The sequence below is a fragment of the Leptinotarsa decemlineata genome, unplaced genomic scaffold (genome assembly GCF_025532065.1).
Source record: "Leptinotarsa decemlineata unplaced genomic scaffold, Ldec_3_MD MMD2_P_RNA_scaffold_2, whole genome shotgun sequence".
Taxonomy (NCBI): Eukaryota; Metazoa; Arthropoda; class Insecta; order Coleoptera; family Chrysomelidae; genus Leptinotarsa; species Leptinotarsa decemlineata.
In genome coordinates this window covers 23,279,113-23,306,731 of record NW_027412529.1, presented here as the reverse complement: position 1 = coordinate 23,306,731, position 27,619 = coordinate 23,279,113, and the positions used below count along the sequence as shown (strand labels likewise).

Below are 27,619 nucleotides of genomic sequence, written 5' to 3'. Positions count from 1 at the left end.
TTATATAATTTGAGTACATATATATGGTATAGCTTAGATTTTCATTGTACCTACTTGAATTGCTTGAAACAATTTACTAAAAAGAATGGGAAAATGAAAAACGTTGTGTTTAACTTCCACTTCTATTTTCGTTTACATTTCTGACATGGTCATTATTTTGATGGTTATCATAGTCATTTACATCATTCGCATCATCTAAAGATGTAAAAAGTAACATTTCATTTTCAGATTCAGCTGTTTTGTCAGATTCGGTTTCAATGTTTGTCATAAATAAAACTTCGTCAGATCTCTTAACATGTAATGGGGGACATTCTTCTTCCTTCATTTTGATGTTTCTTTCCTCGATATGGTTCTCAGGTTTTTTTAAATTTGATTGTACAATATTTCCAGAATCTTCATTTTTCTCATCAGATTCTTCAGCTAATGGAAAATGGCCCGACAAACGTCTTTCACTTAATTTTCTTTTCATGGCAACCATACCTAAAAGGTACGACGATTTGAGTGAGAACGTGTGAAAAGGAAATGATAAATCATTCTGAAATTTCTTTTCTTTTTCTGCCTTTTTTCAAATATGTTATCACAAAAAAATTCAAACGTTTGTAGGTTTATGAAAAATGTTTTTCCCAATCCTCAAGTTGGAGACAATCTATATCCCTTCAGATAAATGTTTCTCATAAGGTATTTGATATGATATTGGAGTTTCAGTCATTATAATAGAATGAAACAATATCTGTTCATTGGAAAAATGATTTAATATTTTTTACTGAAAATTTGGACAGGTTATATCACAACAGAGATATCCGATTTTGCTATGACTTGGGAAAAATAGAGAAAAGTTAATGATTTCATCCTTATTTCCAATATTCATATAGAAAAGAGCAACCTGAGTAATCCAAGGTGCCATTTTTTAGATGATGCATTCGGTTTTCAGCTACAGGGAAATACCTTGGACTGAAATTATAACTCCATCATGTCAAGGAAGTCATCGTAGATTAAGTTATCCTGTTTTATGAAGAATATAAGGAGAGTCAGTTGAATCTGTCTCCGGCAATTGCCATAGTGTTCACCAAGGCAGGTATACTGGGGATATAAAAAACCAATTGGCATTAGTATCAATATTTTTGAAGACAAAATCTCTTATAATATACAGTGAGATCCGGGCATGCACACCAATTTTATAAGTTGCAATTGTAGATATAAGACTCTTGTTTTAATGTACATGTGGTATTTCTAGTAAACTAAACAGTGCAACATTTTCTATAAATATACTCAAATTTTTGGTTACTTTACTAAAAATTTATGTTCATTGCTAGGTGACGAGAAGTCAGGTATCTCCATTCAACTTCAACTAAGTGGATATATTAGTTTTTTCATCAACAGTAAAGATTTGAGTTTTAGAACAGTTGATCAGAGGAACATGTGAATATACTTACATTTCAAAGTTTGCAAAAACACATTTTTTGGCTTTCTCATGGCAATATTTCTGAAAAAAAAAAAAATAAATGAAGGAAAATTCGTAATATCATTCTGTCAGAAATATATTGAAAAAAATATTATTGAAGAAATGAGAACGAATAACATTTTCATTCGAATGTTTGGTAAATGCCTTATAAAAAACTACTTTAGAAACATTAATAATTGGTACAAATTCGTCACTCATAAATCGCTTCTCAGATCAAAAGAAGTATTTTCCATCTCTTCTGTGCAGACTATTGTGTAGTTTCAACATATGTCCAATATCCCTCCTGATATTAGTTAGAATAGTAGTTGATTTTGTGTAGGATATTTCTAATTAATTCGTAAGTAACATAGTAATATATTTTCTATTAATAATAAACTACATTTATTTTCACTTGTTTGAAATTCCATTTAGTTTCTATGATACCCAGCACCATTCCGATACATCTGTTAGTTCTTGGAATTCTCCTACCCGGTGAGCTTCAAACTGTCATAACTCTTTACCTTCACCCTATATCCAATACAAAACGGTCGAGTCCGACCAATAATAAAATCTTTTCATTTCTATGTTGAGTTCTTCTTTCACGGTTTTAGTTAATCGGATGCCCATTAATGCAGCTTGTATTCCGATAAAGACTGTATTTACCGTATGTCGGCAATCCCTATCTTCTGCTAAATCGAGTTGGATTTCAAATCCCTGACTCTTTCGTGCTCTCTGCCTGTGATATAGGCTTAGTTAGAACTATGAGAGGTGCGTTGCACGGTCGAGACTAAATTCTCGCCGCCGTGTTCTTTGTTGAACTCTGTTCAACTCGTAGCTTCCTGAGGTTACTAGCCAGTGACCTCACCTCGCGGAAATGCGAGGCCTTTTGAAGCAGGAAGGGTCGTCGATATCATAATCTACCGCGGCCCTGACTAGGGGGTTCTCGTGAGTTTCCGCCATTTCGAAAACTCCTCTATTTCGAGTCTGTATACTCTCCCGAATGGTTGGGAGATTCAGATCCCGTCTGATGTTTGCGTTCCGTACATACCACGGAGCGTTTGTTGCCATCCTTAGTATTTTGTTCTGGACCCGTTCCAGTATTTCAACGTGAGTTTTCGCTGTGTGTCCCCAGACTCCCGAGGCATACATAATCATTGGTTTAAACACAGTCTTATAAAGTAAGACTTTGTTTTTAAGACTTAGCTTGCTCTTGCGGTTGAGTAGGGGATATAGCTGTGCCATCCCCGCGCTCACTTTAGTCTTCACCGATTGTATATGCTTCTCCCAGGTAAGCTTGAGGTCTATCGTTAGACCTAGATACTCAACCTGTGGGCTCCAGGCGATTTCTTGTCCTGCATTGAAAACTCTGAGAATTGGGTGGGCGCTTTGCCTGCCTAATGCTATCGCTTGCGTTTTTGCGGGGTTCACACGGATTTTCCAGTCCAGGAACCAGGTCTCGAGAGCTGCAACTGCAGTTTGCATGTAGGCTACCCCGAATTCTCTCGCCATGGACGAGGACATCAGGGCGGTGTCATCTGCATAGAGAGAGAGACCTTGACGTTGTCGGTTCTCGGGAGATCGCTGACATATAGGTTATAGAGTGTGGGTGAGAGGACTGCATCCTGAGGCACTCCAGCTTCTATTTGTCTTACCGGCGAGCGTATGTTGTTAAGCTTCACCGAAAAAGTTCTGCCCTTCAGGTAGGACCCTATCCACTTGTCCCAGTGGTAGGTTGAAATTAATCATTTTGTGTAGAAGACCTTCGTGCCAGACGCGGTCGAAGGCCTTCGAGATGTCTAACAGTAGTATTTGAACGTGTCTTTTCCTATTCATCTCTTGGATTGAGTTTTCAACCAGTCTTAGGGCTTGTAGTTCGCAGGAGTGGTCTCTACTGAAGCCGAACTGCTCGTCCGGTAGGAGTTGTCTGTCTTCGATCTCCTCGTCCAACCTTTGCAGGACTACTCTCTCCGCGACCTTGGCCATGGAGCCTAGCAGACTTATGGGTCTGTAGTTTTGAGGGAATTTTGGGTCTTGTCCTTTTTTTTGGTAACATTATAATCTCAGCGTACTTCCAGCTCTTAGAGAAGTATCTGAGATTCAGCGAGCTGTTAATAATGTTTTTGAGCGTCGTTTTTTGGTTGTCTAGCAGCTGCTTCAATAACCTGTTGGTTATTGCGTCAGCTCCTGGGGCGTTTTTGGGCTTGGTGGCGCGAATCAGTCCGTTCAGTTCTTCTTCTGATACTGGTCTGATGACGTCTTCCTCATTGCGACACAGTGTTTCTTCCACTGCTTCCTCGATTCGTATATCTCTATCGATATCATCGTTTGGGTCTATGTTCAGCCTATGTATGGCCCGTATGTGGCCTTATGTGGGCCGATTGTTGGATATTTAAGGAAGAGACAATTCAGAAAATAATGATGGACGACACCAACCTTATTTGTTTTCAGATAATCTCCTTGTCCTCTGGTTTCACTTACTAATAGTTGATCGGTAACTATCTTGAAGGATGCTGTTTTGGCGATAGATATTTATAATTTTTAATTCACAAAACATTTAGCAAAACACATATTTAACGAAACGCTCGTTTTTCCTGTGTCCTTTTCCATTCACGACTGTCCGTCCGGCAGCCGCACGTGCGTATAAAGGCCGGGACACACTTCTTCATACACCTCTCCGATCCGACTCCGGACTCCAAAAGCGGATCGGTGCAGGATCGCCAGTGGGTAATCACACTTGTCATACACGCTTCCGACTTCTTTCCGATTTACCACTCCGGCTTGATACACTTGCCACTCTCGCCAGAGTCGATTCAAACAATATCTAGGAAGGTCATCTAAGCAAAATGTTCAAGACTTTTAACAACTGAGATTTAGCCACTGAGACACTCTGGAAGAAGAAGATGAGGAAAATCCGAGAGCTCTCATAGAGAACAGCGGTACAGCTCTTCAGTCTGGTCATATAGAACTGGATATTTTCTGACTTGTTCAATAAGCTGCTCCGGTTTTAATGACATTTTTTAAATTTAATTTGAAGAAAACAAACTCAAATATCATACAAACTCCAAGCGATACCCGTCCCGCAGCTGGAGAACAAATAGGCTGCACTATCGGATCATGATCGAATGCAGGATCGGAGTCGGGTGGGAGCAGGGTTGGCCAAGTATCGGAACGATGTGAACTACTCTATTCGGACTAAAGTACCATTTCCCTCTCAGACACTCGTCCGACTGTATGATGGGAGTTGGATCTGAAGGGTGTGTGACAGGTGTGTCTCGGCCTTAAGGTGTCGCCAATGATGAAATGTTAACAATAATAATAATAATCATACCTGAACCCACATACAAGAACAGATCAATACCGAACACTGGGGATGAGGCGAATTGGTATGCTTCGTCCAAATACGGCCCCATAATTTCGGGACTGCGTGATTCCCGAAAGATTGGGAAAAACTCATTTGTCATCCCAAAGTTGGCAATTGGATCGTTTGGACCATCAAACTAAACTCGTGTGTCTGAATACTCATCAAATTCATCGTTCAGGCACGTCGAGTCAATAATTTTGACTTTAGTGGCAATGGAAATCATTAAAGACTCATTTTATAAGTTATTTTCTTAAATAATGCTGTGAGATGGACTTAAAGATTTTTTTAATAATACACATTGATTATTACTTCCATCATTACTTTTCAGACAAGAAAATAATATTTGTTTGATGAACTATTATTAGAGATATTTGTTTGAATGATGCTATGAGAAGTGTCAAAGGTTTTTTATGAATAATACATTATATTAACTTTTTTTCAAATATAAAAATGAATTTTGTTAGATTAACTTTAGGTTATTGTTGTAAGATGGGTCCAGGATTTTTTTAAATCAGTCATTGATAATTACTTCCATTCATTTTTCAAGATATGAGAAATTCGACAGAAATTCATGTATTCAAAAAATATTTGAAATTATATTCCAAATGAATATTTAAAATGAGTACTTTTTTATGATTCTGTGTGCAGCAAACAAAGTAGATATGCACTCCGATGTTTTCATTTCATTCTTTTTTTCTATTTATTATTAACGTTTATGTACAGAAAACAAAATTTGCATGCAGCAAACAAAGTAGATATGCACTCCGATGTTTTCATTTCATTCTTTTTTTCTATTTATTATTAACGTTTATGTATAGAAAACAAAATTTGCATGCAGAATATTATTTTATACACATATAACTTAAATATAACCTTCATATAGTTCAAAATTAACATAAACTCTATAAACTATTAACAAAGGGGGTGGCTCGTGTTTTTCGATGTAAGCCAATCTCTCTCGTACCGTATAATATTATTGAATATTCGCTCAGCTAATTCCCGCTGTTGAGCATGCAGATTGGCAAGTTTTGCTATCTGCTACGTTTTGGCCAATTCTTTTTTTCACAGACTACACAAAGGACAAGCTTTCCACTAGTTTATTTTCTTCAGTTGCAGTCTGTGACAGAGGAACTTTCACATCCGCCTCTTGTGCGGTGCATGGATGGAATCATGTTAACCTGGGAAAGGGCTGGTGGGTTCATGTCATACCCTGGGGTGGTATTGATGGTGGTGGGGTAGTGAGTCCGACTTCACACAATGGACATCTACTGCAACCACTTACACCGGGTGGACTGGTGGTGTAGTGGAAGGTCCCGCAATCTACCAGGGCTGCTTTCGACCAAACTTGAATTGGAGAGCATGGTATGAAAAGCACTCAGTTTATTTGAAAAGCCTTCAGTTTATTACCCTTCCTCCTGGACAACTGCTTCGACTTCCTGGACTTTTTCACCTTCGTTTTCTTCTTCTTTACCTTATCCTCTTCGCTGTCCCTTTTTAGATTTTTTGAATTCTCGAATTCAATCTCCAAGTTAACCTGGGATAGTATTGGATAAAAGGGTGATTCCTCCACATCCGATAATCCCAGCAAGTATTGATGAGACAGCAAAAGGTACGGCAGCGGTTCCTCCAAGTTTGGATAGGCCTCCAATAGACCTTCCAAAGTTGGAGAAGTCGCTACCGCCTCTAAGGAGATGTCCAGCAGTGCTTGTTTGCATTGCATTACCCCAAGTAATGCAGTACATTACCCCAAGGTGGTATTAGGAATTATAAATCTCTTATCATCATCATTTTGTCATGGAGAGAGTTTATCGCACATCAGTATATATTGTAAATCACAAATCACTTCTGAATATATTCATCTTTCACAATATTGCACCACTTGTTTCAACAATCCTTATGTTATTATCAAATGATTTCTTATAACAGATTTTTCGATATCTATTGCGTTCTTTATGTCATCTGATACAATTTGAACGTGATAAGCTTTGGCACCAGTGCCGTGGAAAGTAATAATGGGATCATTCCGGAGTTTATCCAACATATAATTGAAAGTGTCAAATGTATTATTATTATCAATCATGAAAACATAGAAATTATCAGTCATTATTTTCAAGATTAAAGATATTTCCACTAGACAGTTTAAAAAGCTGCAACACATGTTTCACTATACAATGGCTTTCAGTATGAAAATGCTTGAGAAAGTTATTGTATAGTGTACACATGTTGTGGTTTTGTGAAATGTCTAGTGAAAATCTCACAATAAAGTGTTACTTGAACTATACACAGTAATAAAAAACCGTTATTTTACCATTTATCATAAAATCTATGCATACCTGTTTTTCCTGTCATTTATTTCTTTCCTTAAAATTTTGATATTGTAAGCAAAATCATTTCTCACTTGAAATAAAGCACATTCAGTCAGGGCACACTGAACATTCTGGTGATTATCAAACCTTTCGGTTTCACTATCACTATCAGATTTTTCCTTTTGTTGCATATGATATAGCCAGTGATCCACAACTTTGGAAAGAACCTAAAAAATTAATTTTTTCAATATATGACAAAAATTGTTTTCAGGTCCTTAATAATGGACTTCACTTAATCAATTTGAGAGTTGGACAGTTCTATTTCTGTTTTAGATGGGTTAAAATGTTTTTTTTTTTTTATTAACTCGACTTTTGTCCCCATAAAAACGGACTTATGTGAACTGAGAATAAACGAGATACAGAGATCACGTAAATGCATGACATTCCTAGAAAAATCCTCAAATAAATCAATTTTTGATTTGAATTTACTGTAGAACTTGAAGTTCTATTAACAGTTACAAGAAATCTCCATAAACCAAAGCGCGAAATCGCAGTTGAGTACTCGTTCGAACATACGACCGATTCATAATATTTGAGTATTTGTAACTTCATAATAGTAAAAGTCATTTTTTACTCACAGTGGGGTCACAATCAAACACACATATAACTTTCAAAAATTGGTTTCCATCGGAAAAACATACATTTTCAATAAATAACAAATGTTGCATCAATTCTCATGTTTCCATTGGATTTGATACAACACGTTCAGAAATACTTTTTGAGAAAAATTATCATTTCTTTGAAGTAGTTAAATGAAGAATACATCTTTTTATTTTGAAAAACCCTAAGGGACATTATGAAACAAAGAAGTATTTCGAAAGACGATCATTTTCTTGCATATCTAATGAAAATATTTCCATACTACTTTGAATCGATTTTCATGAATTATTTATGCTTTTTTACAAAAAATACATTATAAATGGAAAAGAGAGGTTCGATAAAAATTCATTCAATTCACTTATTTCCTGAATTACTAAAACAACCCAAAAATAAAAAGAAAAAAGTTTTAACTCACCGACTGATAAATTTCTACCATCAACCAAGCAACTAAGTTGAAGAACAGGAAAATTAGCAAGGCATTAGGATAATCTGACATGATCTTCAATCCCAAAGGTGCCACAAATGTTAATGGTATAATGATGACGTGAACAGTTGTACTGAAAATGCGTCATATGTTAACTCATGTAGTAATAATCTCAAACGGATATGAATTTTCGAAACACAAATACCATTTAAGTCGGCGATGCCTTGCCTTGGCTCAAAACAGCACCGATAGCAAAATTGGAAGCAACTGTTGTTACTATAAAAGGTTTTTCAAAGCCAAGATATTGCAAAAATAAGTCGCTGCACAGTATCTTTTTACAGAACTCGAAGGTGTTCTGGTGAATATTTTATTTTTCTCCTTTTTCAGACATTTAGCAAAAGATTTTGTTATTTATCAAAATTTTTTATAAACCTTTTATGGTCCAAGAAGACTAAGAATGACTCAATATCTTCAACAGACCTAGAATTGGGAATTTTTGGATTGATTCTTATTTTTATTACTTTAGGGGTTATGACGTGCTCAAAGAACTCAACTTATTTTTTAAGAAATTTGCGTTTATCGATTTCAATTTTCAATTGGGAATTGCGCAATTTCTTGAAGATGACTTACAAGTTGGATATGTGTTCTTCGAGACTTGCCGAGAATATTATGTCATCTGTATATATATATATATATATATATATATATATATATATATATATATATATATATATATATATATATATATATATATATATATATATATATATATATATATATATATATATATATATTGCTGGATCGTTTTTCAGACCAAAGGGGATCCTGAGGCACTCAAAATTTCCATTTTTGACATTGAACGCAGTTTTTTCGTTGACTGGGGTCCATTTCTATTTGATGGAACCCAGACGCAAGGCTCAGTGTCAAAAAGTACCTAACTTATCCAAAAGGATATCGGACATTGATTGTCTTTTCATTTACCCTTCGGTAAATTTCGCCAACAATAATTTCTGTTTGTCACTGACGTCCAGCTTTTTTAGTACACAGGAATGAACCTTTTTCCTGAAGTACGAAAAATCACTCACTTGCAGCGGTAGTAGTTCGGTAGGGACAAACACTGCCTAATCCTCATATAAACATATGGTAAAGTACAATTAAAAAAGAACGTTTTTAACACAAGATGTTCCTGGAGCAAAACTAAAATTTGCAACTGTAAAGGATAACAATGTTGTAACATTAAAACGTTGGCTTGCATGCCGTAATTTAAAAGTAACTGGAAAAAAAGTGAATTAATAGACAGGTTAGTATACAGACTCTAGCAAACGAGTAGCGGTAGATTCAAACTGTAATAAAAGACATTTAAAATAATTATGAATTTCAGATTTATTTCTGAGTGAAATATGAGTCAAATATAGAGGGTAATGAAATAAATTTAATTAAATATAATAAATGAGTATAGTTTAATAAAACGATTGAGGTTATATCTCATTCTAATCAATGGTAATTCCTGCAACAAGTAAGGAGAATATGGTTAGAAAAGTTCTACGAGTTTCAATGACGTAGATACCAAAGAATTCAGTCGTGCTGTAAATAACAATTTGCTGAAGAGAATTAATGAATGCCTGAAATTTAACAGAAATGTCTTCGCGAACATTTTTCAAAACAGTTTTTATATTTTGTGTTAAGAAACAATGCAATATTTTTGAATGTTTGCTCTTTTATGAAATATTTAAAATAAACATTTTTCAATTCATTATGTATTCATCTGAAATCCTGTCTCCAATAAAAACCATGACGGCAACTTAATAGCTTCAACAAACTTTCAACAGTCACTTTCTGTTACTGTTCGAAATGAAGGTTTTGTAGCCGGTAGTTTCATGACGGACATTCTCATGGTTTATTTTTTCAAGAAAAACTGAAATATCTCGATTGGGGAACTTTTTTTGAAAATGAGTCAAAAGTCATCTAGGAATTTCAAAATTATCCTAATATGTAGGGTGTTTCATTTGAAAATACTAGTTTTGGCCCATTTTTATATCAAATGCATATCTCGAGAACGGTTCACTTTTGGTATAGACTGATAGTGTTACACATAAAATCACATCAGAATTATGCCAGGTATTCAAAAATGTGAAAATATACGAGGTCCGGCTATTGAATAACGAGACTGGTTACGAAAAAGGGTTTTATTATAAAAATTATTTTACATTGGAATGCCACACACCTTTTCATGCGTTTTTTCCATTGATCGAAGCAGTGCTGGAAATCTTCTTTGGTGAGGGCCTTTAGGAGCTCTGCCGTTTTTTGCTTTACCGTTTCCATCGAATCAAATCGGGTCCCTTTTAAAGCAAAATTTATCTTCGGAAACAAAAAAAAAGTCGTACGGCGCCGAAACAAAAAAAAGTCGCCCGGTGCCAAATTTGGCGAGTAAGGCGCGTGTTCGAGCACTGGAGTGCCTTTATCAGACAAATACCGCTTCACAGATAGCGCATTATGGGCAAAATCCACGAGTTTTCTTCCACAACTCGGGCCGTTTCTTAGGAACTCGTTCTAGCAGTGTTGTCAAAACTGACAAATAGTAAGTCTGGTTGACAGTCTGACTCTCTGGAACCTATTCAGTCATCATGATACCGTAAATGTCGAAAAAAATGATCAACATTGATTTGGACATCCTTGCTCTCTCGACCCTCACTACTCAAAAACACGCGCACGAGATAGAGAATTGTCCCCATAGGCCTCTTGCAACAATGTATAGCACTCAGTCGAAGTTTTTTTTTCAATTTAACGAGAAATTTGAGATTGATACGTTGCTTCTGTTTTTCGTCATACATGGTTTGCGGCACGAGAAAAGAACACGTTCGTTTGAAACCGCTACTGCACAAATACTATAATAGTGACAAAAACTTGTTTTGGTAAGTGAATAGAGAAGATTTCTAGGTACCCAACGCACTACTCGTTTTTCCCCACCACTCTAGGGCGCCCTCTAGGAGCACAGTCTCGTTATTTAATAGCCAGACCTCGTACTGAGTATTACATTGGAATTGAGGAAATTGGTACCAACTTCTGTTATACTCGGAAGTGTTGAAAAAAAGCCATTATTTTCATTTGATAAAGTATATTCAAAAACCTATATTTATCAATTTTCAGGATATGAATTCAATTATTTCCCAAAATACGGCAAACCGACGGTCATCGCGCTGTACCTATAGATTTTTAGGGATGATTTAAAAAAGGTTTCAATGAACCCTGTTCTTGAATGAAATGTTTTGTATGGAGTTTTTGTATTATTGATCTCATTTATTGAAAAATACATTATGCACTTCAGAATAAGATTTTTTAATGAGATATTTACCAACATACTTACTAAACAACAAAAACTGCAATAAATATAGATGACAGAAACAATTTTGCCAATACAGTTGCTTGCGATGATAACATGAAAGCACATCTTGTAAATTCCAGACCAACTTGAGCAATACTTATTAAGGCTGTTAGTGAAAATGAGATTTCGACGATTCTAAAAATATGTATCAATGATATAAGGTCATACATATTCAATGAAACTCACCTCAGAATGAAAGAAGAGACCATAAAAAGAAACAAAAACAAATAACGGAATACATTCACCACCATTCCATTCCTTAGTCCTTCCCAGAATGCAGTATGTAAGTAATATGTTGATATCAAAATATATCCTAATATCACTTGTGTCGGTAGATTATTACTGGTAGGTACATGCATTTTCTTGAAATTGAACAACTCAATTTCATTTTGAAAGAGTTTTGTCCCACAGTAAATTGAAACCGTTCCATAGAATCCTAAATACCAAAGACTACTTCTCAATCTTATACGGACATACTCTCTGTATCTCAACTTTTTCAAAATAGTCTGAAAAATAATAAATACATCGAAACATACTCAATATAGAGAGAAGCCAAACGAAAACAAACATTTTAAAAATACGTTGGTATTCGTCATTTTCTTTTTATCAAATGGGAACTTTTTGGTACATGAAACTCCTACCAAGCTAAAATAAGAATCACTCCAAAATATTTTAATGGTTTTAGGGGTCGAGTAGGTAATTTAAATTCTTTTTAAGTCCTTATATTTCAAAATTGTGCCTACAAGTTTTGTAGAATATACATTTTGGGACTTCATTGAAGAAGAGATTGATCAATTAGAGATTTTGCTCGACAAGTTTGAAGAATATTTCGATTCCAGAAAGAGCCTTACTTATACCAGACACAAATTTCTCATTGGTAAACAAAGTGAATTAGAGACTGTGGGCAATAAATGAAAAGTCTTGTAAACTTGGAGATCTGAAATATTCGCTGCATATTAATCTGTGGAATTCAGTGAGTTGAACTGAGGGGAAAACTATTTCAGGATGACCCTGGACTTTGGAAGAAGCTGTTAGACTGTGTACCTGCACAGAGAAATGTAAATGAAGTAATAAGGCGATATCCGGGGTACCAAGTAGAAGTTGTTCGTGCTCAACAACCTGTCAGAAGTGTGTAGGCCACCACGCTTATGGTAAATGTCCAGCCAATGGAAAGTCATGTAGGGTATGTGGAGGTCTCAACCATTTTGTTGTGGTCTGTAGAAGTGGGGCTAAAGGGACAATGCTAAAATATATGACGGTAACTATAAATAAAAAGTACTGTGAAAGGCAAAATACGTTCAGTAACACTAAAAGAAATGTTAGTATCTGTTTTTTCCGTTAATTAGCTGTTGCCCCCATACAAACGACAACTCTCAGAAGTTGAGAAATTTGTGCGAGCTAAGGACTAACGAGGTCTTACCTTTTAACGTGTGATTCCTAACACGGTAGTATTGTTGAAAATATTCATGACACGAACAATGTTTGTTAGGAAATAGAGAGACTGAAGAATATTTGTTCATAGGTAGCATTGAGAAGCAATCAAATGAGATATGTGATGAGACATGGGTTTCGAAAGTAGAAGTTGATGGAAGTTCTGTTTAGTTTATATTAGATACTGGATCAATGGCCAATATAGATATGGACACATTGAAGGTGGTAGGTTTTGATTTTAATGAATTAAACGAAACTAACGTCTCGAAATCCTACACTAAGAATATCTTACCAGTTGTAGGAGAATGCAAACTTTAGTGTGTGGTAAAAAATAAAAAGCAACTCTTTCATTTCATGTGGTCGAACATTGTAAAACAATTTTAGGATTGAAGGCTTTTGTAACATTGAGTATGATTAAAAGAATAAACTCTATTGATAATATCTAATACCTAGACCTAGATCTGTTGTTAGAAGAATATCAGTTTTTGTTCAAAGGGGTAGGAGCATTAAAAAAACTTATTATATTGAGTTTAAACAGGATGCTTGTCCTGTAGTATGCCCCCCTAGGAAAACTCCTATAGTTATAGTGAGAAAAACAAATGGCTCTTTGAGATTTTGTTTAGATCCACAAAGTTTAAAATCTGTAATAAAAAAAAATCATTTTCAAATTTCAAGTGTCTGAAATATTTTATGATAATGAAGAATGCGGTTTCTAATTTGACGATATTTTAATTTTTGCTTCCCAAAATAAAATTTTGAAAAAAGTTTTCGAAAAAGCCTCTGAACATAATAAGGAAAAGTGGAGGTTCTGTGCCAGAAAAGTGAAATACTTAGGACATGAAATTTCGGAAAATGGGTTTGATCCTGATGAAAGTAAAGTTAGTGCTATAAAAAATATGCCTAGGGCCTAGGCGAACAAGTGTAGAAAGTGTACAATGATTCTAAGGGTTAGTAACATATATAGGAGAGTTTGTAAAAAAACTTGTCAGAAAAATGTACCTTTGAGATCTTTGTTGAAAATAGATGTAGTATTTTGTTGGGAAAGGGAACACGAAAATGCCTTTGTAAGTTTAAAAGAAGTCATTTCAGTAATGCCAATTTTCAAATTTTTTTATCCAAAAAGGAACGATTACTGCGCTTCTAAAAATGGAAGGGGTGCATCTTCATTTCAAAATGGACTCCCATGTGTTCATGCCTCTAGAGATAAAGCGTTGACTGAAATGCAAAAGCGTTATTCACTAATAATAAAGTAAATGTTAGCCATTTGGTTTGTTTGTGAACGTTTTTATCAGTATATTTTTGGACAAAATAAATTTCTGGTTGAAACTGACCGTAGACCTCTTCTGTCAATATTCAAACAAAGAAATCAATTGACTTTTGTCCAGTTAGGTTACAGAGAACGTTGTTGCAACTCGGAAAGTATAACATGGAATTGGTTTTCAAACCTGGTGATAAATTAATAATAGGAGACACCCCTAGCCGGGCTTATGAAAATGAGCATTTTAATGAACATCTAGAATTAGAAGTTAAGGCGCAAGTGTGCTTGTTAGCTATGAATTCGAATGCTACTGAAGCAAAAAGGGGAGAAATAATCGATGCAACAAGTAATGATCCTGAACCACAGTCGTTTAAAGACTATGTCTTAAATAAGTGGCCTGACAAAATCAAAGTACCTATATTTCAAGTTTCAATCAGAAATTTCGAAAGCAGACAGTTCATTGTATACAGGACAAATAGCCGTTGTTCCAAAGTCATTATGAAAATAAATTGTAAATAAGTTGCACTTAACTAGTCAAAAAAAAAAGTTGTCTGCCAAATTTCAAAGTCAATGATAGTTTTTCAGTTCAGAAGATCCCCAATAGTGATTGGATAAAAGGTTATGTACTATAAAAAGTAGGTATTAGATCTTACAGACTAAAAACTGAGGATGATCATTATTAGTAAGAAACAGAATTTTTTTAAATTCTTTGTAAAAAGAACAGTTAAACCACCTTTGGTTACAAATGATTATCACTTTGCCAAAGATGAAAACCTTGACAATATATACAATACAGTGTATACTAAAATGTGGGTAATGGCAGTAATAGTGAAGTGAGTGAGCTTGAGTTGTTACATTCAATACACAATGTATTAGTAGAAGATTTAAATACTACCTTTGAAAACATTATTCTGAAATTCAGTTGACAAGTAATACAAATTGCAAAAATACAAAATCTCATAATGTAGTGGGTGATATCATTCTAATACTAAAACAACTACAAATGTACTTATACAGGGTGCGGCAAAAGTCAGTTAACCAAATTACATATTAATTTGGTTCACACATTAAATTTTATAAAGTGTGTGAACCACCTTCATCAGTACATTTTTGGCAACGTTTATATACGGTAAAACACATCTTCCTACAGAATTCAGTTAACGCTATCAAAATAAATTGTTTTAGTATACTCGTGTCATTCTCCAAGTCACATCACAATGGCAGTGCAACTCCGTATAAAGTACACAAAAGAGGAGCGCGTGTGGCTCTTGTCAGAGTACCTACGTTACAATGCAGACTACAATACGACTTTTGAAAAGATTGCGGAGATACAACATCGTGGCAGAAAATAATCCGGAGTTAAAGGATATTCAATGTTTTCAACAGGACGGCGCTCCGCCTCTTTACGGACTACAAGTTCGTGTTTTTTTGAATGGCGAGTTTGACGATTGGATAGGGAGAAGAGACATAATTTAGTGGCCCACGCGGTCGTCAGATTTAACGCCCGGTGACTTCGCCCTCTATGGGGAGTACTTACAAATAAAGTTTTTGCCATCCCAATATGCGATATATGACATTTAAAAGATAGGATTGAAGAAGAATTTAAAACATTTTATGCCAAAACAAAAAGATGGTTCACACTTTGAACATAAAATGTAGTTGTTTGTATGTTTTTGTATAACCTTCTAACTTTTTTCGATAAAAAAACAAGTTTTTGTATTCCGTCATTGTTTGTTATTATTCATAAAATCCGGTTAACGGACTTTTGCCGCACCCTGTATATATTTCTACCAGCTAAATAATTTTGATTTGGCACGAAATGTTTTAAATTTTTCTTCAATCCTATCTTTCAAATGTCAAAATCTATAATATTATATTCAATAAAATCGGTAATCGTCGTGCAGATCTAAACACAAGTATTTTTCATTCAGATCAAAATTACAACTAATAGAGTATGCTTCAGGTATCTCAAAAAAATAAATAAATCAAGAATTATCAAATCTGGTGACCGCCATAATGGGGAGGATTATAGCAACATTTACCTCGGCGAATTGTTTGGATGCATTAAATAGCCTACACAGTCATCTGATTGGTCACAACTAGAAAATAAATTCTGTAGACGCGGGTGATCATAAGAATGAACACTTGATCAAAAACTGCGTTTTTTGCTACGATTCCAATTCACAAATGACTATTCCTATCGTTTTTATGCTCTTTGATTCCTATTCCATTTGCTACATTTCATTCCATCCCAATCGACAGAATTATCGAATTAAAGATTCGTTGTCGAGCTTCTTGTCAAAAATGTTAATAATATCAATGTTATTCTTGGCATTTCTTTGGTGTAAGTAATTCTGGGCATTCTATCGATTCAGGTTGGAGACCAAAAAACATCGCTAATAGTACTATGTGAAAGGCTAAACAAATTTAAATGTTTTGAAATATAATTTTTTGCAAAAGAACTAGGCAATGTGGAAAATTTAACTATAGAAAAAAAAACATATGTCAACTAATATATTGAGAAACTACTCCACCGTCCTCTAAGCCATTTACTCAAAAGATGAAATACAATACTCTATGTGAAGCGCGATATACTTCAAAATTACAAACTTATACAAGGGTGGTTTCTGAAATATTTCAAAATCCAATAAAATAGAGGAAGTATAGGGAATGTCTTTAGCATAATATCTTATATCCAACATAAGGAATACAAAAAAAAACTAATTAATACAGTTTATTGTATGATTTTCACTATAAAGGGTTTTACAAAAACCGCGACATTCTGAGTGGAAAAGTGGGGTGGTTTTAACTTCAATCGCTTGTCAATCTGAAGATAAAGTTATGATCTAAATAATGTTGGTGTGAAAACAAATCTTAAGTAATTAAATAAGGAAGAATCTTCGAGGAAACTTTCAGTCAATATAGATAAAAAAACTTGGATTGGAAGACAGTCTGAAAAATTGACTCAAATTAAAATAGGCGGTAAGAACCTATGTAATAAAAAAAATGTTAGTGGCTACAGGAAAAACTATTAGGATAAACTAAATGAGTTGCTCATTTAGTTTATCCTAATAGTGTTAGGAATCACACGTTAAAAGGTAAGACCTCGTTAGTCCTTAGCTCGCACAAGTTTCTCAACTTCTGAGAGTTGTCGTTCGTATGGGGGCGGCAGCTGATTAACGGAAAAACAGATTTGCAATTTTTAAGAGACAAAGAATGAACAATGGGCTGTATGTGACAGGTAATGAGAAATTATGCCAGTCTTGTGCACGGCTGTCCACAACAGAGCATAGAGCTGCTACTATGAAGGGTAGAATGCTGTTGATTTACTTGTGCTGGGATTGTAGAACCAGAGTTTGTACAAACAGCAAACCTGACCCAAACGATTTAGAGGAATAAATCAAAAATATTATGAAAAACTGCTCTCTTCTCTTACAACTGATAAAATTGAAATGAAAGAAATCAAGAATCAGATAACTATACTTAAAGAATCCGGTAGGTATTGAACTAATCCGATTGTTAACCAATAACTCAATGGTCTCAACCTTGACAAATCCTGTTTCTAGTCTCCGTGTTAAGAATCACACGTTAAAAGGTAAGACCTCGTTAATCATTAGCTCGCACAAGTTTCAGCTTCTGAGGGTTGTCGTTCGTAGGGATGCGACAGCTGGTTAACAGAAAAACAGATTTTGCACAGAATTCCAATACTCTTCTGTTTCCTGTTTCTAAAAAGAGTCTCAAACATTAAATTATTTTTTCACAAGTGAATAGTATCGTGAAGAGATCTTATAGTGAAAACGATCGCGAAAAACAGCTAAAGCACCCATGAATCTAGTACATTGTTACAAAAGGAAATACAATATCTTATTAACCAAACGGTACAGTCAAACATTTGTGAATTAGCGAAGGTTCAAACAGAGACATAATATATGGTAGTAAATCAAAATGAGGAAGAAAAAAATGATGTAACTAAAGCATGAGATTTTGAAGAGCCAAAAAAAAAAGACAAAGAAAGAAAAAACAAAAAAAAATTGGTTTTATATATCAAGACAATATAACTCAGTTCCAGCAAAATATGTTAAATTCACAAGATTTGAGTGTGAAAAAGGTAAAGTTTGCGAATCCCTGTTCTGACAATCAATCATTTATGATTAGTGTCAGCCCAGAACATTTAGAAATAGTGTATTATCCCAACTTTTGTCCAAAAAAGATTCTTTTTGAAAGATTTGACTTCACAAAAGCCAAGAGATTCCTGAGTGATCACACTAATTTAGGAGAAGCTGATGCACACCAACCACCGAGTTTTTTTGGTAAACAATCCCAAAGAAAAGTTTTCATTTCAACATTCAGTGTCTCACCAATAAAGTTGATCAATTGCAATTGTATCTTGAAGATAAACCTCATGATATTATTTGCTTGACTGAACATTGGCTTAATATAAGCTGTTTGAATATTTTAAAAATTAACACTTTTGACCTTAGGTAAATCATGCTATTGTAGAAAAACTATGCAACATGATGGTGCTGCAATATATGTAAATAGCAAAATAACTTGTAAACCATTCCTTTTACTATCGTTTTGGGGTGAACAACATGCAGAGTTTTTGTGGAATCATGTTAATTGAATCTAATACTGTCCTGATAACTACTTATAGGTCTTCTTAATCCCAAAATTATGGTTTATTTTTCAATAGAATTGAAGAAATTCTCACAAAAATTTCAGATAAATACAAAAAGAGAATCGTTGTTGGAGATTTCAATATTGACATAAATAAAATGTGTTATATTTCTGAAATTTGGCTAAATATTTTAGATTCTTATGGTCTAAAACCCAAAATCACTACTCCCACCAGAATAGGTCCCAAATCTTCTAGTTGCATTAACAATATAATAACTGATCTACATGACTGTTGTAGGACTTTGCCATCCCTCTATTTCAGATCATGTAGGACAATACATATATAATTCCAAACAACAGTTGTGTAATGCCGAGATTGAATGGTACAGACAAATGAACCAAACGGGTTTAGATGGTATGAAACAAGCTCTTCAATTTATTAACTGGCATATTTTCTACGATGATAAAAGCCCATTAGAAGTATCACCAGAAACTATCAATAACACTTACAGTAATCTTGTTTCCAAATTTTTCCCTTTAAATAAATCTAAAAATAAATATGTCAAAAGATCAATAAACTTTCTCAATGATGACTTGCGTCAAATTCAAACAGTCAGCATCTCTTCAAAAAATCCTAATGATAAAGCGATTTTTGTAGAATACAATCAAACATATCAAAGTGAAATTAATTTTAACCAAAACAAATTCCTACGACCATTTTATTCGGACGTAAAATAACAATTTTAAACAAAACTCTTTTTAATAAAAATACTACTACTGTCAATCCAAATGAATTTGATATATTTTTTCAAATATAGCCGAAAATATCATTAAATCTCTTCCAGCATGTAATACCAATACATTAGACTATTTAAGTAGTTTTTCCAAACCATGTCATTCATGTTTAATGCTCCCTGTGCCTCATGAAGAGGTAGTGAATGCAATTCATAAACTTAAAAACACTAATTGTTATGACATTTATCATTCAAACAATCGAATCCTCAAAGAAACTATGAACTTTCTTGTAGAACCTCTAACAGTTTTCTTAAATAACTGTTTTAGTGAAGGGCATTTTCTAGATGTATTTAAAAATAGCAAGGTAATACCCATCCATAAAAAAAGAGATCTGAATTCTTCTGATAATCACCGACCTATTTCAATTATACCTTTTTTGGGAAAAATCAATATGGATTCATCAGAAATAGATCCACCACCGACGCAGTACTTGAAGTCATCCAACAGGTGATTAGAAACGTGGAAAATAAAGACCACCCCTTTTTTTAATCTACATAAATAGTATATTATATTACCTTTAACCCATAAGGTAATAAAATATATCATTTATGTAGATTAAAAAAAGGGATGGACCCGAGATGGATTCTTGAAATATTCCATTCTATTACCTTTAACCCAGGCTGCCCTTGTTCATCTTTCACTGCCTGAACCACTGTGCAGGCTGTTTTTGGCAAGTGCCCAAAAAGAGCATGCACTGGTGTGGTGTGGTTCTCTTATTCCCTAACTAAATGGCATCCCAAAGATGGCTTAATAGCAAGGTGTGTGTATCCGTGCCGAGAGGATGAATGACACTGAGCCTATCAGCTGTCTCTACGGAACCTTCGAGATACCGGGCGCCTTCTCGTCGTAGCATCGACTTGCATCCCCGTAGCATCGCCTCTACCGTGATTGACCTTTTTTCCCTAGCTACTCGTGGGACTTTTATGGACAGATGATTCACCAAAACCAGAGGCGAAAAAGCCCTGCACGGTTGAATCTAAGGCATCGCCAGGTGTAACTGACGTGCAAAAACCCTCATAATGGAAAATTTTTCGCAGGTATCAAGGTGGGAATCTTGCACCTTGAATATCCGACTACCTCATTAACGATGAAACAGCAGAGCATATACTTTGTGCCTGCCCCGCTGGGAACCGAATCAGGTTTTTAGAGTTCGGCAGAGTAGTACTCTTACCATCTGATCTGAAAGACCCCTCACCATACAAACTAATCGGCTGGGTTTATTTGGTCGAGTGTGAATAGGTGTGAGCCACAATAAACCCTTGCGGGTTGCGGTGGAGGGTCAAATAGACCCACTCACTTTGGACCTAACCATACCTAACCTTTAACCCAATACAGTAATCTGCTTTGCCGACAACACCACAATGTTACAATCAAATTCTGGTATCTCAAAGTTACTCGCAAATGTCAATGAAACTGAAGACAAAGCAGAGTACTGGTTTCCATCCAACAAACTAAAAGTTAACAGGAAAAAAACTCGGAAAATAACTATATCTTCTCATACCAGGGCAACAACCAAAGCTCAAGTTAAATTATTAGGTATTGTACCAACTTTTTATGACTTGTCACAAATGTATAATCATAACGTAATCGAAAAAAAAATCTATTTATCTATCTACCTAGAAAGCCAAAAAATTTTTTGTCAAAGTAAGAACGTCTCCATACAATAATCGATATTTTCGAGACAAGTTTTTCCGAAGTATCAGATTCGAATCCAGAAACAAAAAATAATAATCACCGCCACCAAAATTAGTTATTTCACATCGACCACATGTACTAGAACGATCAGTGATGTGCTTTTGTTAAATGAATGTGTGATAATTTACGAAACATTGTACCCCATAAAAAACGTAACAGGTACGCATCTCAACTAATCAATTGTTGAAGGGCTTTGTGAAAAGAATAAGTTCTATTTATCTTTCTATGTAGGTACTCCAAACATTGAATTTTTAGCTTCAATATTTTTCCAATATTTCTTTTTACATGGTATAACTAATAATATCTAACCTGAAATCTAGTATAAATTATGAATACAATGATAATAATTATAAAATTTTTTCAATAGATTTTATTTAAGACGTGTTTAGTAAAACGGTAGCTTCATCAATCCAAAAGTCACCGTACCAATCCAACTGGTGAACCAACCGTGTAGCGAAACACGTTTCAAATAAAATTAATTGTGGAAATTCTATAATTATCATCATGGAACTAGGATAGATTGTAGTGATATGAAATTCAAAATAGGCACTTTAGTTTCTACTGGATTAAGAAATAAATGAAACTTACATCAATACAGGTTTCAAAAGTGATATGTAGAGCACTCCATAACATGAACATCCAAGTAGCTCCGTTACTCAATGAGTTGTTATAATAGTCACCAAAACATTTTCTGAGTATCTTTGGTATGCACGTAACTTCGGTCTTGAAAAATGAATTTAGGTACGGCATCTTATGGGAACTAAAACAAAGAGAAATCAAACAGAAACGTCTTTTTCGCCATAGAGGAACAATTTTTTTTCAACTGGTTTTCTTCATAATTTTCAATATTATCAATGTTATTGATTGAAAGTGATGTAATGATCCCACACATTTCCAGACTCAATATTTCGTCATATTCATTATATGTACTTCAAAATTTCAATAGTATTGTATATTTCTCAAGATTCAATGTAGGTATATCAGAATGTTCGATGGAAGCAGTTATACTTTGAAAATCTGTTGGAAAAAATTGCGGAACAAATTCACGTTTGATGAGTAGAAATTTGAACCTCTGGCGTGAAATGAATCTATTGAAAACAGTTTTCCCTCACCAGAACAAAAATGTCGCCTCTCGACGCGCGTTTTGCTAACCAAATTAGCATCATTAAGAGATGATTAAAACTGCATTTTTGTTCTAGTGAGAGAAAAATGTTTTCAATAGATAACAATTTTAGAGTTTCTTTGAAACTAAAAACACAGACATTTCCGAAATTTGTTTAAGCTCGACCTAAACCTTTTTGTTTAAAAGCCATAATCGTTCAAGAATTGGATCAACTTATTGAAATTAGTGTTTTTGTTGCAGTAGAATTATCCGATTAGGCAACCCTAATATTTTACGTATATGTAGGGACTTTAAAATTACCCTAAACGTTCAATTAGATCAGCAATATCCACTACCGCGAATAGAATATTTATTTAGTGAAAAGCAGTACTCAATATAGAACAGCTAATAAGCCTCTTCAAAAACACGGTTGGGTCACCTGATCCTTTAAGTATTGCGAAAGAGTATACCAATGATTTTGCCTCCCTTATCAATCTTCTCTCAGACATGCACTGTCACATCACAGATCGATCAATGAAAGTAAGATGCACGAAACTACGGAAAAGGCTGGCTAAGCAACTAGAAAGCGAATCGTATGACCCAGACAGCAATTATACGCAAGATACGAAATATCTGCTATCTACTTTATTTTTTTTCATTTTTGTCATCTTCAATATATTGCAATGGAATCTGAATGGATATTTTATCCAATAAAATATGCTACAACTCCTTGTAGCAGAATATTCACCAGACCTAATATGACTCCAAGAAACACACATTCACGACAAAAAAGAGCAAACTCAAAAACTATACCTCACTCTTCAAAAACAGGTCCAACCAGGAAAGAGCCAGCGGCGGAGTGGCTATATATGTTCATGAGGACTTAGAATTTGTAAATATACCTCTTAAGAACACTCTTGAAGCAGCTAGAACTGTATCCATACCAGCTATAATGAAATTGAATGTAACATTTACATACTACCAAATGGAAACTTGAATACAAACAATTACACTCCCTGATCTCACAAATACCATCTCCACGTAATATAATGGGTGACCTCAACACACATAAGTATAATGTGGGGCTCTGATATAACTAATCCAAGGAATCGTCAAGTCGAGAGCACTATTAATACTTTGAACCCTTTCCGTCATAGACCTCTTCCTTTGCAATCCACTCCTAACAGCCCAACTGGAATGGAATGTTCTTGACAACTTATACAGAAGCGATCACTTTCCCATAATCATCAATTCAATCAGAAAGTTTGAAAATCATACCAAACCCCTCTCAAAATGGAAAATAAAAACAGCAGACTGGATAATCTTTTCGAATATCATCCAAAACAATATATCCGAGGCAGTATTGAAGAAGATATCGACACAACTCTGGAATCTTTTAACAAATGAATACTGAATGCTGCGAACAAAGTCATTGGTAAAACTATCATTACGAAGCATCATAAGCCTGTACCATGGTGGAACGAAGAGTGTGAGAATGCCATGAAAGTGAACAAAGTCATTGGTAAAACTATTATTATGAAGCGTCATGAGCCTGTACCGTGGTGGAACGAAGAGTGTAATAATGCCATAAAAACAAACAAAAATGAATTCAAGAAGATGAGAGCTCAAGCTCGCTACATTACAAACTTGAGCAAAAAATAGTCATGGAAACGATACATTCAAAGTATAAACAGTAACACCACAATGACATCGGTAAGGATAACGGTAAGGAGCATTTCAGGGATCGAAACGTTTCACTCAATAAAGATCTTGAAAAACAACAGAAATATCATCACATCTAGCGAGGAAATAGCAGAACATAATAGCGGACAGTTACTTAGAATACTCTAGTAATCACAACTACAACAGGACTTTCTTAGATTACAAAGAAAATCTCTACGTAAATGAGAGGACCGTTTGACAGCAAAATCTTCTGCTTTCACAAAATATGGGACACGCTGTATATGCAAAATTTGATTAACAATGGCTTCTCTCTATCACATTCTAGTAGTATATGTGTAAATTTTACTCAAATATTTTCAATATATTTTTTTTATTCATTGAGTGTTTCTTGTGATTAATATGTATCATTTCTTAAAATATTCTTTCAGTTGTATTAATTTCCCTATCTATAATATGTGGGTTTTCGAAATTCATTCTATGATTCTCTAAATTAACATACTCCGCTAACCCTCAAGAATAAATATTTCTCTTAGGAGACTACTGAGAGGTCTAGATGTTTGTCCTATATATGTTTTGGAACTATCCATGTAAGAAATTTTATATACTGAATTGGATTTTTTTTTATTTGAAATTGGAACTTCGAGTTTAATGTATAATTTAGATATAGTGGTGAGATTTGTTTTGTAAATTTTAAGGTGATTATTTCGAAACACAATTGATTTTGGTGTAAATTCTTCATGAATAAATGGAAGTGATTTATATATAAATGAAGATATAAACTTGTAATATTCAACTCCTTCATTATTTTGAAAGTTTGTTCTTTCACAAAATCGGATTCTGTTTACTAAAGATTTGTCCTGAAGAAGGTGTGAAATATACCGAAAGCTTGACATAAAAAAGAGCTTTTTTTGAAACAGCCCAGTAAATTACTGCAACCTCACAAATTTTACCAATTTATAATTCAACTTCAGCTTTCCATTGAAAATATAGTAAGGGTGGTGAGTAGCTCTTGATTTAGGACTGTCAAAAATGCCTCTCAGAACATGTTTTGAACAAATTTTACCTAATATAATATGATCCATTCAAAGAGAAGATTGAAAAGATTTGTCATTCAGACAACTTTATAAGGAGACTGAAGTTGTCGACATAAACATAGTCTATTTTGTTAAAAGTGTTTTATTCATTATCAAACCGGAATTGTTAGAATAACCAGAATTACGTATTCCAAAAAAAATCCAAGACTAACATTAATGGTATTAATAGCTTTTATAAGCAGTTTCAGAAATAGACATTGATTAGTTTTTCCCACCACTGAACTTCAAAGATTATCCAATCAGGATGATATGAAAAATAGCAACTGGGAGAATAATGGAATAAAAAAATGATAGGAGTGATCATTCTGCTATTGCAGTCCTACTAATGAAAAAAAAATAGGCTATTGTATGTTTATGAATGGTCCCCTATATTGTCCTGTAAATTATGATCTACTGATAAATGTTATTCACACTTACATTCTGAGTAATTTGTTTTTCATTGGTTATTACATCATTTGATAACTGTTCAGAGTATTTTTGTCCAATTTTCATGGTGTTTTTTTATGGTTCAAATTGTTGATATTGTTCTTCAATTGAAATGCGAATAATAACTATCACTAATAGAATAGATTTGAAAATTAGGGTTAGACAATCATTTGTTTAGTTCTATTATAAATAATCCTTCAAGGAATAGGATAAATTATACATCAGGTACATAATACTTACAATGGTTTCAACTGTTCACTGATTCTATTTATAAACATTATTTTCTGCTTATTTCATCATATAACATCTCCAGGATTGATAATGCAATCTAGCAAAAATCAAAATGAACAATGTTTTGATTTGTTTGCTTAGGGATCTATGTTTTTTTTTCAATTCACTCCATTTCCATTTCACCGTAGAGGTGATTTCATAAACATTAGATAAATGTTTATAAAATTCATTGTAAAACAATCTTTTTCAAAAATTTAGTACCCTTTTTAAATATCTTCTTCTTCTTAGGTTTTTTGGTCTTTGCCTCAGAGTAACAAAAGACAATAGAGAGGCATTTTCCATCCTTACATTGAAGGCAGCATAACTTTGTTTGTTTACGGGAAATAAAACAGTGGCGGTTGGTTTAGTCGATAATCAGAGGAATATTATATATTTATAAAATGAATCATTTCAGGTGAAAATGTATTCTGTTCAAAAAGTTCATACAGGAAATCTGATTTATTATTAATGATTATAAAAATGGGGCTAGTTTTTCTACCACCTACTAGATTTTTATTTATGTATGTATGGCTTAATAATAAAGCGCATGATTTACTGGGTTGAAATTAAATTATTTCAAATGAACTAATTCATAAGAATGATAAATGTTAATTTCAAAAGTAATGAACTTTGCTTCATAAAATCAGATGAAGAAATTTGTCATTTATTCTCAGATTTGATAAACAAGCGGTACGGTTTGTGAGGTCCGATATAAAGAATTTTCGATTAGAAATCATGAATATTTATAATTACCATTGAGGTTTTTGTGATTGATTGTAATTGCATTCAAAATTGGGTCTTTGTGGACCGACATTATGAAAGGGGATATTTTTGATGTTTTTAATGATCTTTTTTTTATCTTATTCTTATAAATAAAGTTTTTGAAACTAGGTTTATATTATTTGATTATTTGACATATCCCAAAAATGACAACCGTCATTTCTTATTGAATATTGGTGTTCGTTATCTTGTTTAAGTCAGATTTATGGGCCTAGGGCCTTGTCCTATCGTCTTCTTTTGGCTCTTTGCCCTGTGTGTAGAAGTCGCAGCGTACTTCTTTTGCTTTGCGGCCGTTTAGGTACTGTTTCTTGTTTTATTTTCCGGCAAGCATGAATTGCAGTACCGGAAACTTCACTAGAAGCGCCTGCAGTTGCCCTAATACCGTTGGGAGACCTTCGGGAGAGCTGCAGGCGTTCTCTGACGATGAGACGGCCCTCGCATACGAGACGTCGCTCCTGATTGAGTTTCTTCCGACAGGCCTTGGGTTTGTGGTCTGTCCGTTTTCGTTCGGCCTATCTGAGGCCGTTCTGGGCACCCATGGATGCTCGCTGGGTGTTCTCCCTTGCAGTTAAAGCATCGGAAGGGCGAGTTTTTAGGTCTTTTGCATTCCTTGGTCATGTGTCGTCCGGCACATCTAACGCAGGCTGGAACTGCTTTACAGTTGCGTGTGTCCGAACTTTTGGCATCTGTAATATTGCCATGCTAGGTTTCTCGGCTTCTGTGTTTCGGCGCTTACACGCACGTTTTGAATATATTTTGTTTTGGCTCCTTGGAACTAAAACAAGCACGAACGATATCGATACCTTCTTAGCTTTACTCAGGCGGGCTACGGAAAGGATCTCAAATCCTTTGCCCTGGAGTTCAGTCTTGATGTCATCACACTCTATGGATTCC

At 34.5% G+C, this 27,619-nt stretch overlaps 1 protein-coding gene across 3 annotated transcripts; it reads right to left on the bottom strand.

Moving 5' to 3' along the window:
• Positions 1 to 103: 103 nt before the first annotated feature.
• Positions 104 to 26,152, bottom strand: LOC111504086 (uncharacterized). Of its 3 annotated transcripts, none has more exons than XM_023158575.2 (8): positions 25,916 to 26,131; positions 21,959 to 22,130; positions 11,761 to 12,080; positions 11,557 to 11,709; positions 8,184 to 8,325; positions 7,136 to 7,335; positions 1,434 to 1,483; positions 104 to 480 (listed from the first exon to the last, which is right to left on the bottom strand). In XM_023158575.2, exons 1-8 carry the CDS (start codon positions 25,951 to 25,953, stop codon positions 110 to 112), a joined length of 1,446 nt encoding a protein of 481 aa, XP_023014343.2. In that variant the 5' UTR covers positions 25,954 to 26,131; the 3' UTR covers positions 104 to 109. The 3 variants fall into 3 exon arrangements, with proteins under 3 accessions (XP_023014343.2, XP_023014344.2, XP_074041979.1); XM_023158576.2 differs by lacking the exon at positions 25,916 to 26,131 and adding an exon at positions 25,667 to 25,873; XM_074185878.1 differs by lacking the exon at positions 104 to 480 and adding an exon at positions 530 to 1,080 and having other exon boundaries at positions 25,916 to 26,152.
• Positions 26,153 to 27,619: the final 1,467 nt, after the last annotated feature.

What these genes read in the sequence shown, in the direction of transcription:
- LOC111504086 (XM_023158575.2), bottom strand. Translation starts at nt 25,953, where the DNA reads ATGTTTATAAATAGAATCAGTGAACAGTTGAAACCATT. An exon ending in CTTTTGAAACCTGTATTGAT is followed by an intron (nt 12,081 to 21,958) that starts GTAAGTTTCATT and finishes ATTATTTTTCAG; the next exon opens with ACTATTTTGAAAAAGTTGAG. An exon ending in ATTGCAGTTTTTGTTGTTTA is followed by an intron (nt 8,326 to 11,556) that starts GTAAGTATGTTG and finishes ACGCATTTTCAG; the next exon opens with TACAACTGTTCACGTCATCA.